At 40.1% G+C, this 16908-nt stretch overlaps 1 protein-coding gene across 6 annotated transcripts in view; it reads right to left on the bottom strand.

Annotated features, from left to right (window-relative positions):
- The window catches only part of RNF130 (ring finger protein 130), a 55722-nt gene that overhangs the window by 16260 nt on the left and 22554 nt on the right, over positions 1-16908 (bottom strand). For all 6 annotated transcript variants that reach the window (XM_077186593.1, XM_077186590.1, XM_054642637.2 and 3 more), the window contains 5 exons: positions 15475-15725; positions 11886-11957; positions 10018-10100; positions 3016-3112; positions 1388-1592 (listed from right to left, as the gene is read on the bottom strand). In XM_077186593.1, coding sequence (XP_077042708.1) covers positions 1388-1592; positions 3016-3112; positions 10018-10100; positions 11886-11957; positions 15475-15725 — 708 coding nt within the window. The remainder of the gene's footprint in view (positions 1-1387; positions 1593-3015; positions 3113-10017; positions 10101-11885; positions 11958-15474; positions 15726-16908) is intronic.

Genomic DNA, 16908 nt, shown 5'->3' with positions numbered 1-16908 from the left:
GCATACAGTAACAGTTCAGAATACAAACACTGTTGTTGAACAGCTTTTGGTTTAACTCTGATGCACCAAAGAATGCAGGTGTCATCCATAAATACAAACATTTCAAGAGCCCTTTCTAAAGCTTTACTTTATAAACATTGTCAGAATGAACTGTTGGTGGTTATTTCCTGTTTTACCCTGGGATCCCATCTGTGCACAAGCAGCACTACAGCTGGGAACAGACAGTAAAAAACACCTTCTGAAAAGGCAATTACTAAAAAGTGAAAACTACCGTTTTCCCACCCATGACAAGGAAGCACCACAGAAACAGATCTGTTCTTCTTCAACACAACTGAGTGCAAGGTGAACACTGCATGGCAAAGTGACTTACTGGCTTTGTGGAGAATCCAGATTTTGTATGTGGATTTCCCCATCTCAGATCAGGACATTTCTAGACATGGACTACGTTTTTTATGACATGAGTTTTTTGGTTTTTTTTAATGAGACATTTACTTTGGTCCAGCATCTAGAGAAACATTCTTATGAACTGCATTGGTTTCACTGCCTTGTATACATGTATCAGTGGCAACCAGTGTCACTAAGTTCAAAATCTAGATCACAGATGCACATAAACAAAATACAAGCAGAAAATTAGACTGCTGTACTGCACGGATTCTATTTTTCAATTCAGCCAGAAAAACAACCATTCATGCATCAAGTTGAGACTGTACAGCATATGGAAAACTGATGCAATTCCACCCAATCTGTGTGGAATTTATTATAGTGCTATTGTATATTAAAAACCCTAGGTAAATTCCAGTAAGTGGAAATTTTTCATGCTACTCTTCAGGATAAGAGCTTTCAAGCAGTGCAGGAACAGTTTTCTGATGTTATAAAACACTTGGACAATACTCAAATGTTGGCACATCAAATGCTTCTTTAAGTCACAAATTTTGTAAGAAAAAACACCTGCTAAGTGACGTCAGAATTCCAGTAGCAATGCTCTCAGGGGAAAAAATGTCTGCAGAAATAGCTATCAGCTAAAATATTTATATTTGTATAATTTATTGCATGTAAAGTATTCTGAAGGGATAAATAACAGTTTTGGCAATCCAGCTTCTTGTGCTGGTTACCGAATTCAGGGAGGTTATTTTGGTGCCATTTCAGTTCATCCAGGGTTCTTTGTACGCGGATCTAAATGGATATACCATTAATAATGGAAGTGTTGGCACTGTCATACCCAGAGTTATTGGTTCCAATAAGGAGCATATGCCTCTTGCAGAGACACTGAGGTCACCTTTGTCCCTGCAGGGACATCCATCACCAGGGCCCTGCAGCACAGAAGGACACACAAACACACACACACCACGGAAGCCATAGACGGTGCCGGGAGCCGAAGGACACTTACTTGTCACTGCAATGTTGATCTCTCCTGACCTCGGTGTCAGCTCCCCGTCCTGTGGCAGCTGTGACATGCCCGAGGTGCGCAGGGGCTCCAGGCTGAGGGAGCTCTCGGTGCCGAAGTCGCCGAGCGCCGAGCGCCTGCTCGCCGGCTGCCCCCGCGTCAGCCTCTCCATGTCAAAGGCGACGTTATCTGTGCACGGCACGTTGGGCTGGGAAAACACAGCTCCACGTTACACTGGGGAATGTTCAACCTGCAGCACTCCCACACACCGAATGGAACCACACACACACACACTTTGTTCAGCTGCTGTGGCTGTTCTCAGGTCACACAGGTGAGAAACACATGAACGAACAACTTCTATCTTGTGGCATTCACATGCTCTGAAATAATTCCTTCACCCAGGATTTTTCTCCTGGGAAGCTGAGAAGCCTCAGAGAAAAGGAAAATAATTCTTATCTCATTTGCTTCTCCTCTGTTTTGCTCATGTGGAATGTGTTTGGAGATTGTTTACCCACAGTGATTGTTTAGTTGGATTCAGGTGTGAGTTGTTTTGACCCATTGGCCAATCAGGGCCAAGCTGTGTTGAGACTCTGGAAAGAGTCATAAGTTTTCAGTATTATTTTTTTAGCATTTGGTAAGTATCTTTTCTGTATTCTTTAGTATAGTTTAGTATAGTATTCTTTAATATAACATAGTATTATAAAGTAATAAATTAGCCTTCTGAGAACATGGAGTGAGATTCATCATTCCTGCCTTTGTCAGGGCATTCCCAGCACATACAATACTACCTCTTAAAGAGGAGAAGGAAGAAGCAGAAAAAAGGACTGAGATACAAGGAAGAGACTCAAATACACCTATATCATAGCCTATGACAGCATGGTTTACCACAGCCATGACAAACTCTGAATTTTGTATCCTCTTCTAAAAACCCAGGGATGCTATTAACTGCAAAAACAGGTCATCCACAAAATATCTGCTACTATTTCGTAGGAAATGTGCAAACTTGCGACTGACACAGCTAAAAATGGAGGCCTGATTATTCTCACTGTCTTGAATCAAAAGCCACTTTAGACAGTCTCTCCATATGGTCTTCTCTTACTTTGAAAAGAGCATCACTCCCACTTTGTAATTTTTTCTTCATACAGGAAAGATTAAAAATATCTGCTTTGAGGTTTCACTGCTATCCCTTTGTGAACTGGTCAATGAAAGAAGTCCTTGGGGATCCCTTAAGACATGAGCTGCTTGAGGAAAACTCACTGGCCTTGGCTAGGGTGGGGCTTTTAATGTGCAAATTTAAGACTGCCTACAGGAAGCCACAAGAACAAGAGCTTCAGAGAGTAAATTTAACAAGAAAAGTTGAAAGGACTTGAGAAAAAGGAAGATTACAGAGAATCTAACATAATTCCGGTAGATACTTGTCATAAATGCAAAAATAACAATATATTCTCAACTACCAACCAGGGAAAGAAGGAAAAACAACAAATCAGCACCAAAGAAATCTGTAAAAACCCCCAAATATTTCTGAGTAAGGGTACTGGAACACCCTTCCCCCTCTTTCCCCACAATTATTCTTTCTATTTTGGGTCTCAGACATGGGAGGAAGAGGAAGAGCTCACAACCAAACAACTTACCACAATTCCCAGTGCCTTCAGAATGTTCAGTTTACACATTGGACATGTACAGTGCTCACTGAGCCATGGATCCACACAGATTTTGTGGAATACATGCCTAGAACAGAGAAGGCACATACATAATTTGCAAACAATTCTATTCAATATAATGAAAACTACTCAAACTGTTGGATAGTTGTTTGTTTTTTTTTTTTTTAAATACATGCAATTCTTAGAATTGTCAGTGTTCTGTGCTAATTGCAGTAATTTAAAGAATAAATTAAAAATATTGCTTGTTGTTGTCTCTCTCTCTTTATTAATAGTTCAGTTAGGAGGAAACACTTGATTTTCATTCCCCCTTCACCCCTCTCCCCATTTTATTGTGGATATGAGTAGTGGATGTAAAGTAGAAGAATGAAGGTAATGCCATTTCCACCATAACCTTGTCTACAGTCTTGTCTCAGTTCTGATGCAGAATCTTGAGCATAAACTTGGTAGGAAGAGCACAGACCCATCAGCTGTCAATGTTGTTCACAAGTGAGTGGAACCAACCCAAACACACTCCTGTTTGACTTTGAAAAGGCTTTTATAATTATCCCATTGAAGCAGAAAGAAGGCTTTCCCTGCCATCCGCATTTCTTGATATCAAGAGGGAAAACATGTCCATCACCATACAGTTGTCATAAAAATAAAAGGAAAGGCAAACTGGGCTTTCAGAGATGGAAAGGCAAATTGGGCTCCTACTTGCAAAGCAGGGAACTCTGCAATAGGCTACAGTCTGAATTACCTCCTACACTGCATTCAAAATCTTAATCACATACATGGATATAAACGTTGGGATTGATATAAACCAGTATAACAAGAAAGGACTATGCAAAGACCAAAACAAGGTATATAAATTAAAGGAAGTAAAGGAAATGCCCACTTAGCTTTTCAAAAGGCAAAGAACTTTTCAGAGCATATTCATGGCAGGAATGGGTATCACAAAATTGTCTACCCAATACAGCTTTAGTAAATACTCATAATAACCCAGTCTGAGTAACTGCCTATATTAATTCCTATGATAAGAGCCCTGATCCTTCATTTCCAGTGGTGCTGACTGCAGAGCAAGAAGCCAGTAAGAGCAGGCACACCCAAACACGACAGACTGGTGATCATGACAAAGATCAGCAATTACAAGGGCTGCTTAGTCAGCAAAGAGCTGTGCTCTGGAGCCAGCAGGGAAAGGGCAGGGGCAGAACAAGCAGGTCTTGGCATCTATTTGAGGCATCAGCAGGGTCTGGAAGAGGTGGCCACGTGTGCCCCAAGGCAGCACAAAACTGAAATGCTCTTTCTGTTCCCTCCTTGCTCGGGTTACACTTGTGCTCTGTGCCTGAGAAAGCTCATAATGGAATCTGGGAGTTCTTTGCTCCCTATCCCTTGGGATTTTAAAACCAGAGACCAAATAAGGCATGTTACCAGATAATTTTCTATTAAATCTCTGGAAAGCATCCTGAAAGACCTTCTGAAACTGTTAAACATGGCAAAAGACAGTATATAATTATATAACAGTCTATGTCTACTCAGGCTGATGGAGGGACTAAAGAACATGAACATAATGAAGTTCTAAGCAGCTACAGCTGTATGTCCTACCTGTACTAAGTAAAGATGCAGAATTAGGGTGTAAAATATTTAACAGAAGATGGACAGGCAGCAAAATAATTTTGCTTATCTCTATCCGAGATAATGCAGGAATAGAAACTTAAAGGACCTCAGTTAGCCACTTGGCTGGCCTGTGTCCTCTAGCAAGCTGGCAATCAGAAAAAACAGGGTATGTACAGGGCCTTCTGTTTAAATCATCACCCAAAATAGACTCACTTCTATTATTATTAAGTCTTAATGTATTCCCTTTATTACTCACAAAACTACAGGAAACAATGTTTAGAAACTCTGGGTGATACATAATGGTTTGAAATATTCTGAAACATACAGAGATACTATTTTTCTAAGTTAGGTAAATTATTACTTTTACTTACTTACGTTTGAAGCCTCTTGAGTCTATTTTTTAAAGTAGAATAAACCTGAAAATCTAGTATTTTGGGCAAGAGCAGACATCAAGACTCCACAGAAGTATGAAAACAGCTTTATTACATCATTATTGGCTAATGAGTGCTGTAGAAGCACTCAGATCAAGTGAAGCAGGCGACTGATATAGATGCCAACATGTATCCACTAAATGAGTTATTTTAAAAAGTCATTAGCACTTTGATATATTTATGTACACAGCACAATTGTTTTTATGACCTCCTAATTCTTTGCTTTTAGTTCCTAAATCTTCAAGGATGTTTATTAATGTGTTTCAAAGAAGTGCAGTTCTCCAAAGGTTATTGATTTAGAAAGTATGGCTCTACCTACTTACAGTTTCTCTACCTCTTAAAAAGTTTGCTGATAGCATCATTGTGGCTCAGGCTCTGTCTGGATTTCTCTGTTTGCAAGAGTTAAAGAGCAGTTATACAGCAATGACGACAGCAAACAAGAATTATTTCAAAACCTCACCCTAACAAAGTAAGCCCTTGCAATTTCTGCTCTCACAAACCTCCTCCATCTTCCTACTTCTGTAATTGGTATTCCAAGACCATAAACGTGATGAGTTCCCAGCCAGCTGCTCTTGGTCACGACAGCTGCTGACGTTCCCCAGGAGCCACACGCTGGGAGTCAGGTGTGACAATGCCTGGGGAGCCACAGCTGGGAACCAGAGGTGACACAGGCTGGGGCTGGAGGATGGCAGTCAGGGGTGACACAGGCTGGGGCTGGAGGATGGGAGCCAGGGGTGACACAGGCTGGGGCTAGAGGATGGCAGTCAGGGGTGACACAGGCTGGGGCTGGAGGATGGCAGCCAGGGGTGACACAGGCTGGGGCTGGAGGATGGCAGTCAGGGGTGACACAGGCTGGGGCTGGAGGATGGGAGCCAGGGGTGACACAGGCTGGGGCTGGAGGATGGCAGTCAGGGGTGACACAGGCTGGGGCTGGAGGATGGCAGTCAGGGGTGACACAGGCTGGGGCTGGAGGATGGCAGTCAGGGGTGACACAGGCTGGGGCTGGAGGGAGCAGGGCCAGCAGCCAGGCTGGCAGCACTGACAGAGTCTCCCATGCGGGCACAGCTCCAGGCAGGTGACCTGCAGGTATTTTTCCACTCTGTCAGCACACCCAATCCAGCTGCCCTCCAGCTGGTAATAAACACCATAACACTGACTCTTGGACAACACAGCTTCTTTGCAGCATTTCATGGGGGAGAAAGTGACTTAGGAATATTTTGGTGGTGTAAGGCCTCCAAATTCACACATCACAGAAGGAGAAGGGCTGAATGATGTACAAGTTCTGTTTCCCTAGAGCTCACTGCCCTTCCCTGCTCTCAGTCCAGCATCTCACCAAAGGGACCTTTGCTGCTGCAAGGGAGGTTCTTTGGCTACTGCTGGAGGCAGCTGCTCTCCTAGCCCTGGGGTCCAAGGCACTGCAGGAAGCAGAAAGGATGCCATCAAGACTCTATGTTGATTTGGTCTTAAAAAGGCAGCTATTTGCAGTAGCACAGAATCAAACATGAAAATCTGAAAATCCAGTTTAGTCACTTTTATCACTTTGCTCATTCTTGCCCAGGACAGATATTAAAAGTTTGGCTCAAAAGCCATTTATTTTATAGTATTTGCTACTCTTTTAATGATTTTCCTATCTTTTTAATTCATTGCTTCCTTCCTTGGCCATCTTTCTGCCCCTTCCAATGTCATTTTTTGTTCTTCTCTAACCTGTCACTTTGCTCTCCCCTTCCCTTATCTCTCACTAATCCTTCACACTACCCACTCCTGATCACTTTTCACCTAGTGCCTGTTCAGCCCCTAGGTGCAACAGTGTGATGGTAGAATAAAGTTATCTGAATAAGGAAAACTGTCCATGAAGTTTGTCTTTTGCTAGGATCCCTCTCACATTTGCTTCCTCTACTCACTTTTCACTTACATAATGACATTCACAAAAGACACATTCCTCAAGCTTGGAAGCCTAAAACAGATGGCTGCTTGTCCCTCCATGCACTAAAGCTATAGGTATGTCCACAGGCTGCTGGTCCTGAACACCTCTCTCTGAAGCAAAAATGAACTACTGCAAACAATGCAGTTGAATTTCTACCATTTCACTTTAGTTTATTTTTAAATTTGCCACAATTTCCCGCATGCCACAAACCTTTACATCACAAATGTGGTCTTTCACTACAGAATTTTAGGTGCAGCTTGCTCAGCTGCTGGTAGATTTTGCCTGCTGTGTGTCTGCCCAGACCACATTCCTCTGCTGAAGCACAGTGTGACAGACCATACTTAACTGCAGAGAACAACTGTGCTACTAAAGGGAAAGGCTACTTTTAAATTGATGAAAGCAGCAAAGATGTCACATGTCAGTGATTCCTTCTGTCTAATGATTACAACAGGCACAGTGAGAACTTCTAGCCTTTTATTTGCTTCCTCTTGGTCAAGTGATTTTCTCCATGGTTTCATTGCAATTTATTTTATCATCTGGCTTAGAAACTCTCTTGTAGGCCTTGTTTTATTGTCTGTGTGCTGTTTTTTTCTTATTTTTTTCTTTTTTTTTTAACTAACATTGCACAGTGCACTAAAATAGAAGGTTGAAATATGAGGAAGCAGAAAGAAGTTAAACCTCCATAACAAGATTTGGGGATAAGCATCCCAGGTACTGAAGACTGAAAAATCTCACATGGAATCTGAAATTTATTGGGCCCATCTTTGAAGGTACTAGTTGGCTTTTCATCTACAAATATAAAAATGTCTTGTGGAAAGCATCCATCTCACTGTGTCTAGCCTAGATGGTTTTGCACTTAACTTAAAAGCTGGGCTGCAGCAAATGAAAAGTGAGATGTAAAAAAGAAGTAGAGAGCGAACATAAAAGTCGTCATAGAGCCTTTGGCAGCAATGTAATCTGAGCCTTTGCTGACCTTACCTTCTTGTGAAAAACAGAACAGAAAATGATCTACACAAGAGCCTTGATCTCCCCTTTACATGGGAAACTGCACTGGGGCAGGTTGTGCTGAGGTGGCAGCCAGGTGCACCTGCACAGAGCTCCCTGAGCAGCTCCAAGTACCCCTGAGAGCCCAGGGCTCCTGGCTGCAGGACTGCAGCTCAACAAAGGCATCTGAAGAAAAAGGACTTTTCTTATTTTTTTTTTATAATTTAAAAAATAAATCAATGAGCACCCTGTTCAAATGGTCTGTATGGTATCTGTGGATATGAGCAACATCTCCACTGCTTGCAAAGGGGCAGTTGTTTAACTAAGGAAGTTGGCTTTAAATCCCAACTCTGCCTTGTGCTCAGTGGGAACAGCTGTTTTCCTATCAGGAAGAGTCATTCTCTCTTCACTGGCAAGGGCTCCTCCTGCCCTTTGTTCAGTACCAAGAGAAAGGCACAGAAGAGTGGGACTTGTGACCTTTCATTCCATGTCCTTGAGCCTCACAGTAGAACTACACAAGAGAAGCTTTCTTAAGAGGCAGTATACAAAACAATCATCTCAGTGGTCCATAACTGGTGGGCAGTTTCCAGAAGTTCCTCCTCTAATTTCTGAATAACCCTCTGCATAACATATCAAAAGAGCAAGGCTTAATTCACCTATACAAGCTTCACTCGAGATTGCAATAAATGATGCAACTCTGAAATATTTACTTTACACTTGGGAGTACATTTTTTAGGGCAAGAGGACATAAACTTTGAGTAAAAATGACTGAATTGTAAAAAAGAAATGCACATATATCCACGTGACCAAAGGCTCCTAAATCTAAGCCCTTCTATTCCTAAATATTTTAATGAGAGTTTCTAAATAATCAGTTGTAGGGCATTTTAGCTAAACAATACTGAGAATCTAAAACAGGTCATTGTTTCCTGCTGTCCAAGAGGTAGGGAACACAGAGAACAGTAAATTGAATTAGATTTTTGGCTACAGAAGTATAATGCACACATATTTTGATCAGTAAGATAGAAAATACTACTGTTTTCCTTTCATGATTATGGAAATACCCTGCACATTAGAAGATATTCAAGCTATTCAGAACAGCCTGCAGGAGGATTTAGAAGACCAATAACGAGCTCTTATGTGCTGCTGCTGCCTGACTGGAGATCAACTCCAACACATGACTTTGCTGCTTCTAGAGTATCATGCAGAACCATTTATGTACCAAGCACAAGCCAAGTTACTGGATCTTGCTGCATGTATACAACCTTATTTACACGTGGGTTTTGTGCCTGGAGACGAAGAGAAAGCTTTGCATTTCAGAACACAAGGGAAAGATGTCCTTGGTAATGCTTAATGCTAACAAAATGTATGATTCATCAAAATCAGCCACCAGGTGGAAAAGTATTTAAAAGCATCTCAAAGAGAAAATGTCCCTAAACAACTCAAGAATGGAATTGGAATGGAAGCAAACTAAAAACCTGTAAATGTCAACACAATGCTATAAAAAGGGGAGGAAGTTGTTACATTTTAAGCAGTAATGCAGAATCACCAGCAAGTACAAATCTTCATACACAAGCCAAGATCACACTGCATTGAAGAGACCAAAGACAGATGACAGCACAGTGGCTGACTAATGTCAGGAGGTATGAAGGTTGCAAAGACTGCATTTCCATTCCCTACAGTTTCAAAAACCAGCAGCCAGTTGTTGCACATTTACAGTGCAGAATGCTGCAGCTGTACCTCACTCATTATACTGAAGTTTTTTGAGTCTGCCCATCACTTGGTCCTTTAACTTGCAGTCCTCCACCTCACTGCAATCTCAACTCCAATTGCCAATATCTTTAATATAATTCCATTTAATCTCCATTGTCCTAACAGTGCCAGCACCCACCTTCACACCTTCTGGCACCACAGTCTAAAATAAAGTGTCTGTAATTAGGACTGGAAACATCCAACAAATGCATTTGTGAATTACAATGCACCCATTACATGAAATGAAGCAAAAGAGAAGTGTTTCCAAACAAAGCAACTTTATTCTCTTACTTGCATGGCAAAATGCGAACAACATCATTCTGCTTGTAACTTTCAATGCAGACAGCACAATGATCAAAGTCTGGGTCTGTTTCCTAAAATGAACAGAATGAGAATTCAAGTCAAGAGTTGAGGCTATGACAAATGTCAAAGTAGTTGTGACTGGTACATGAACAGCACTGTGCCAAGTGGCTGTTATTAAACCACAAACCCAGTGACCGGATAATTATATTCCAACATGACTTAAGCAAGAAAAGCATCTCATACATGCAAAACTGCCCTTTCTTGGAGCTGGTAAATCATCATTTCATACATAAGCTAAGGCCTAAGATGATTCTAATGTTCAGTGAAATCATTATAAAATATGGTAGAGACTTTCCTAGATTTCCTTTTTTTCCGTGCAGTTTTGAGCTAACATTTCTATTTTATCCAGGATTTTTTTTGTTTGCTTGTTTTGGCAGAATAAAATTTCTGGGGCTCATTTTTACAGCCAGAATGAGCACCATTACTTAGTACAGAGTAGTCCCATATTTATGTCTGCTGCTTACTTGCAGAATTATCATCATTCTTATCAAGACATGAATATGAGGATCACTGATTGACCAGCTCCTCCCTTTTCTGTTTTCCAGAAGTTATGATTTTTTAAAATTACATTTTAAAATATGATATTTTAAAATCTCAAATGAAAAAGGGGGGACTTCATTTATATATAGATATGGCATCAACAATACATATTTAAAATGTTTGGACCTGTGACAGAAAACAGGTTGTGCCTTCTCTTAGCTCAACTTCATTATTCTTTTTGATGCCAAGCAGCTACAAGCCAGACACCAAGACAGAGACCAGAGCAAGGCCCCACAGAGAATCCTGATGGCTCCTCTGAGGAAGAAAAGGTTTTTCCCACTCTGTTCAGCTGCATGTGCACTTCATGCAGTCTGTACTGCAACCTACACAGCACTTGCCAGCTCTGAATTTATGCTGTCAAGACAACAGCACTGTTTTACATGGAAAGGTTCCTCTAATTTGTATGTTCTCCCATTCCAGAAAAGGTTTAGTGCAGTGGGCTGTTTTGAAATAGAACTACATAGGGAGGGAGGAAGAACAGAAAGACATTTGCTCTGCCTTCGCTCTGGAAGCAAATTTTCCTATCACTTCCTAATTTCCCACTGCTGATAGCGTTGATAAGAAAGAAAAAAGGAATCACAATAAAAAGGCCATAAGAAATAATATTTTAAAAATCAAATCATAGCCAGAATTCCCCTGTTTTTTGAAAATTAGACCTAAAAGTTGAGGAAGATTTAATGACTATTTTTTTTCCTTTCAGAATCAAAAATAAAGCAATACTGCTCTCAAAAGTGGAAAAAGTTAGGACATAGCACACCATATATTTTAGTCTGTATACTAGCAAGAAATATTCTTGGAGTAACTTTGACTGAAATACCTCTTTACTCCCTCCCTTAACTTACTAAATAGTTATATTTTACTTATTATCTTCAATTACCTGTCTTTTGAATTTATTTTTCCTTTACAGAACTTACATATGATAAGGTTCTAAGCTTTAAAATTCCACATAAACAATGCCAGTTCTATCTACTCATGGCAGGACACCCTCCCAGTCAGCCAGCACACAAAACCACCCTCAGTCACAGTTGCCAGATGGAGTGCAAATAGTATTTAAGCAGGAAAACCTTCTTTGAAACACACAGCACACATCAATACTAACAATTACACAAAATATTGTGCCACAATAGGACAAAGTAAGCCTCCAACAAGAAAGGCAAAGTCATAAATCAGAAACCAAAGAAAAAAATGAGATTGTTTCCCCAGTAAAAAATAAACATGATGTTCAAGTTTATCATGTTGAGATCTTATTATTATACCTTATCACCCTTCTTTACTGTCCTGGTTGTCAATTTACCAATGGCTTTCTTGGCAGCATCTCCAAGACGACGCTAATAAAGTGATAAAGAAGAGAACACAAATTAACCCTGATAAACAAGCTTCATTAGTGTCCTTTACAATGACTTATTTGGACTCAATAATACCACTGCAATACACACTATGGCAGCAGGCCAACACATAAAACAAAATGCAAACACAGCAAAGCACAGAGATTTGTTGAGAAGGAAAAATAGCCAACAGTTGAATCCTCAAATGCTCTCCCACAAGCATGGGCATAAAACTCATGGACTGTATAGAGACCCACAGAAGTGAATCAACATTGATGTGCAAACCTAATCAAACCCAGGTTGCAGGACAAAAGCTGAAGCAATATCCCCTTCCCGGTTATTTCCATTATATTCTGTTCATACTGGTTTTTATTCAATGTGCTGTAATATACTACTTGTTCTCTTAAGCTTGAATTATTTTTGTATTTCCACTCTGAGCAGGCTGACCCTACTCTGAGATGCAAAAGATCCTCCCAGTGTAACCTAGTTTCTCTCTTGCTATTACTCAAAACCATCAGGATCTCATAAAAGAAAAAAATGATGGGTCACAAAATCTAAATAAGCCAATACAGACTTAAATAAAGCTGAAATTAATACTGAGGATAACCTCAATCTGAATGCAGAGGCCAAACTTTTTTGCTGTTTATGCTGCTTTATGACCACCACAGCTGGATGGAAGGAGTTTTTTCTGACATCCAAGTGCTGATTCCTACTGAAATGCCCAGCTCATAAAGAACAGCTGTTTGTCACCGTTTTCCCACTGGGGTCCCAGAGATGGGCAGTGATTGAAACAAAGATCCCATCATCTTCCTTCATGGACATGAGACATCACACTTGGTTAACAACTGACTTAAAAAGCAGAAGTGAAGTATTTTCTCTTTCCCCTCCAACCTGTACTAAGTACTCTGTCCTTGAAAGAGATAGGCTGCTTCTCAGAATGCAGCTCTCAAAACCTCTCCTGCAGCCTGCAATGAATGTGTGGAGGTTTGTGCCCACCTTCTCTAAAACTGAAACCCAAATCCTTCATAGGGAGTACCTCACACATTTCCCCACATGCAAACTGCAATGAAAGTTGCTTGTATTTGTGAAACACAGCGACCTCAGAAGTCTGTATCACAACTGACTGTACCACTTATTCTAAAATTACATAAGCACTTTTCTTCCTTGTGATTTTCACAGAACAGCAGCTCTTATTTTATATTTTTTAGAACAAGGATTTGGAAAAAATCAGATAGACAGTCCCAGCTACTGAAGTACATCCATGTAGGAAGCACAGCATCAGAAGCAGAGCTGGGATGGGAAATTATATGCTTGCTAAAGTCAGAAATCTCACCCTAACTTCAATTTGCAAGAATTCGGTCAATTTAAGCCGATCTAAATTACATGCTCCAGAACAAGCATATTGGCCTGGGTACTTAATGACACAGAACACACTGGGCACACTGCTGGAGTAGATAACCATTGCATAACCAAAAGCATGATTACTAAGAGAGGAACGAGGCTGAAATGGCATTTAACTAAAATGCTCAACTCCACCAGCTAAGTAAATGTGGGGAGTATCTACATTTCGTTCTACTGCATGTGACTGTATATGCACTACAAGAAATGTTAAAGATTATTTTCACATTGAAAGCATAGTATTTCAGCAGAACTCTTCCAACATATTGAAGTTCTTTTACGTAAATAGATTTGCTAAATAATAACTTCCATCTCTTCCGTTTGAGAGGTCAACCTCTTCCATTTTCTAATTTTAACAAATACTCTTTCATGCTAACACTGGAAATGCTCAGGATTTGCTATTTTGATAAGTTAGGGCACAGGCACACAGCATATGCTTGCTTTTAAAACCCACAACTGTCTGGATGGAAAAGGTCACTTCCACATGCAAGAGAGTTTCACACCTCCGGCGGAAGCGCGCAAGAACGGCGATGTGAAATACCAATATCTACTTGTGCTATCTTCAAAACACAGCAAGTTTTTGATGGCTTTGATTTGAAAACCAGAAAAACTTGTGCCTTGACATAACTTAAAAACAAGATCATAGCCTAAACCAAGTTATTTCATCACTAACAGTAGAGTCTTTGTGAAAGCTCTCAAAGCTCTTTAAAAATAAGCTGTAGCTGTCGCCACCTTCTTATTAAAGTTTAATAAGCTCAGCTTTTTAAACCACATAAAATTTTCATCAAGTTTCTCCTGACCTTTGTAAAAATCTAAAGAAAGAAAAAAGGTCATAAGAGCCCTTTCCCAATGGAGCAACTGTTTTGAAACGTGGACATTTGGAAAGAACCTAAAGCCATGTAGGGGATAGAGAAGGCACAATTTAGTATTCCACAGACATTCATTAAATTATAGTTATATTTAAACTTTCACCATCCCAAGGGACCACACTAAGTACTGGCTACAGTGTGGTCATTTAAGAATGACATCCTTAAGAAAATCTACAGGATGCCCATGGGACCCGCAGCATCAGACACTATTTATAGTAACTGAAAAGGAAATCCTGTGCCACAGCCTAAGTTTTGCAAGTTTGGATTTATTTTAGGTCTGACAGAACACAAAAAAAACCTGGCCCACAGTCAGCTGCTGTGTACCAGCTGTAATTTGGGGGAAAGGGGTGACAGTGCCTAGAGGTCAGGAAGTTTCTAAGTTAGCCTTGACAGAGAGGCAGGGCAAAGAGGGCACTGTGGATTTCCTGAGGTTTACTGACCCTTCTCAATAAAAGCCAAGGCACAATGTGGAAGGTCATTAAGTCCACACTAGTAAAACATTTACTTCTAAAGTTTATTTGTGTTTCAGTTGACAGCTTGATTTAGTCTAGATCTCTGAGTATGGCCATATATAACTCAGTGCTTAAACAAATTAAGAATTGAAAAAAAATGTAAGAAAGGCATATTGGACACAATTTTTGTTAAAATACATGACCAGGAGAATTAGGCATTCCTTACCAAGGGTGATCTTAAATAAAGCTGAAAGTTAACACAGATCACTAAGCAGCTCTACACCTTAGTTTTCCTACCCTAATATTCATAACAGATTATGGTGTGGGAATACTTTTGTACAATTTATGAACTACCTTAACTATTACAGAACATATCCTTAAGAGCATTGAGAGAATTTGTAACATTTGCTCAGTGTTTTCCTACACTACACAAGTTGATTCACAATTTAACTTTCCTCCTCATTCCCAACATACATCCAGTACGTATTACTCAGCCAACACAGAATTCATCTGACTTTTGGACTTACACAAACCAAAACTCAAGTATTTTGCTTCAGTTTGATTCCTTTGTGTCATGTAATAGGATCTATACTACTGCTGCTCAGGATGAAAACACTTAACTGCATAAAAATCCTTTTCTGGCAACATGCTCTGCCTTGGAACAAAGAGATTCTGAGCACTAGTTTGATGGGCATTCCTTATTTGTTCTCTATTGATTATTGTATACTGAAATATTGAATATTGTATACTGAAATATGAAATATATCTCCATAACTTAAGAGAAAAGAAGAGACCCCTTACCTGATTCCTGTCACGTGCACTTGTGTACCTGATCTTCTGGATGAAGTAAAATATTAACCATGCTGAAGAAATGATCATCAAAACAATGAATGATATTGACACAAAGACTAGAGAGCCCCGACTGAAGTTCTTTGGAGGAACACGGGACCCCACTGCTATGGCCATCAGGACAGAGATGTTCTTTTCCAAGTAATTCAGGATCTCCTTAACCTTTGATTCTGTAATCATGACAGCAACAATGTCTCCAGTTCCTATAAAAAGGGGAAAAAAGTTTAATTTCTATTTTAAATTAACATGGCATGCTGCTCACAAGATTTTCCAAATGCAAAGCCATTTGACAACTCAAGAGGTTTCAATCTAAGCCATCTGTGGCACATGGAACATGCTACTGGGCACTCTACTCATGCCTTGTCCTTCAAATCCAGATTTTCAATTTTGCCCTAAACTCTCTGCAGCTCCACACATAGTAACAGATCTCTACTGCTGGTACACAGTACTTCCCACATTGTAATTACTGTGTGCAGTCTGAACAAGCTTTCAGAAGTGTATTTGTTTCAGACCTGAAGCCGTGAATACCTAAACAGGCAACTCTCAGAAAAACATTCAGGACCTGAGTGAGAATATTGCTCGAGTGCCCTTAGCATAGGCAGTGCTGTGGAGAGTTATGCAAGCTCCCCTGTGTAGTTATGTGGCTGCAAAGTAGAAGAGAATTGAAAAAACTTGGCAGAAGTTTGGCTGCTGATTTTATCACCCATACAAAGACATGCTTGATAGGATCTCAAAGAGGCTGTCAGCTTCATCAGCTCCATTTTCAATGTGCAGCCCATCTGTTTTCATAGTGTCTTGCCTCTAGACTATTTCCTGTCCCAAAGGGAAAATTATTGGTAGAAGGATAATAGGAAAACCATAAGCCTTGCTGAAAAAGAACAAAAATTACCTATAGAGCAGAGAGAGCACCTATGTTTTAAAGCAAAGACCTCATTAAAAAAAGAGGATCTTGAACACAGGGTAATTCTAAGTTAAAAGAAAGAAAATTTTTAGAAAAACCAAAGCCAGAAAGAAAAAAAAAAACTCGTGAAGTTTCATTTTTATTCATCCAGACTTATTTGCTTCCAATACTAAAAACCCTTTCAAGACCTATTTTCAAAATGCTTGCAAAATCTGTTCATCTGCCTGTTCCATCTGCTTGCTCCAACTCACATTCCCTCAGAGAGGAACTGTATAAGGCAAACGACTTCAGCACCAAGATTCTGGATTTAGAGTGGATTTAAGCTACAGAGAACCTAGTGTGACAGTAGAGAACATGAGGTCCTATTTTAACACAAAGCATTTGTTCAAAGTCTTTTAATCACAACCTAATTTTTAAGAAGCTACTGTATCCACAAAATGATGTTCAAGAGCCCAAAGAGCAGCACCCCTGAAACCCTGGGCACA

This window comes from Agelaius phoeniceus, chromosome 15 (genome assembly GCF_051311805.1).
Source record: "Agelaius phoeniceus isolate bAgePho1 chromosome 15, bAgePho1.hap1, whole genome shotgun sequence".
NCBI classification, from domain to species: domain Eukaryota; kingdom Metazoa; phylum Chordata; class Aves; order Passeriformes; family Icteridae; genus Agelaius; species Agelaius phoeniceus.
The sequence above is the reverse complement of the archived record's forward strand: the minus strand, read 5'-3'. Positions and strand labels throughout refer to the sequence as shown.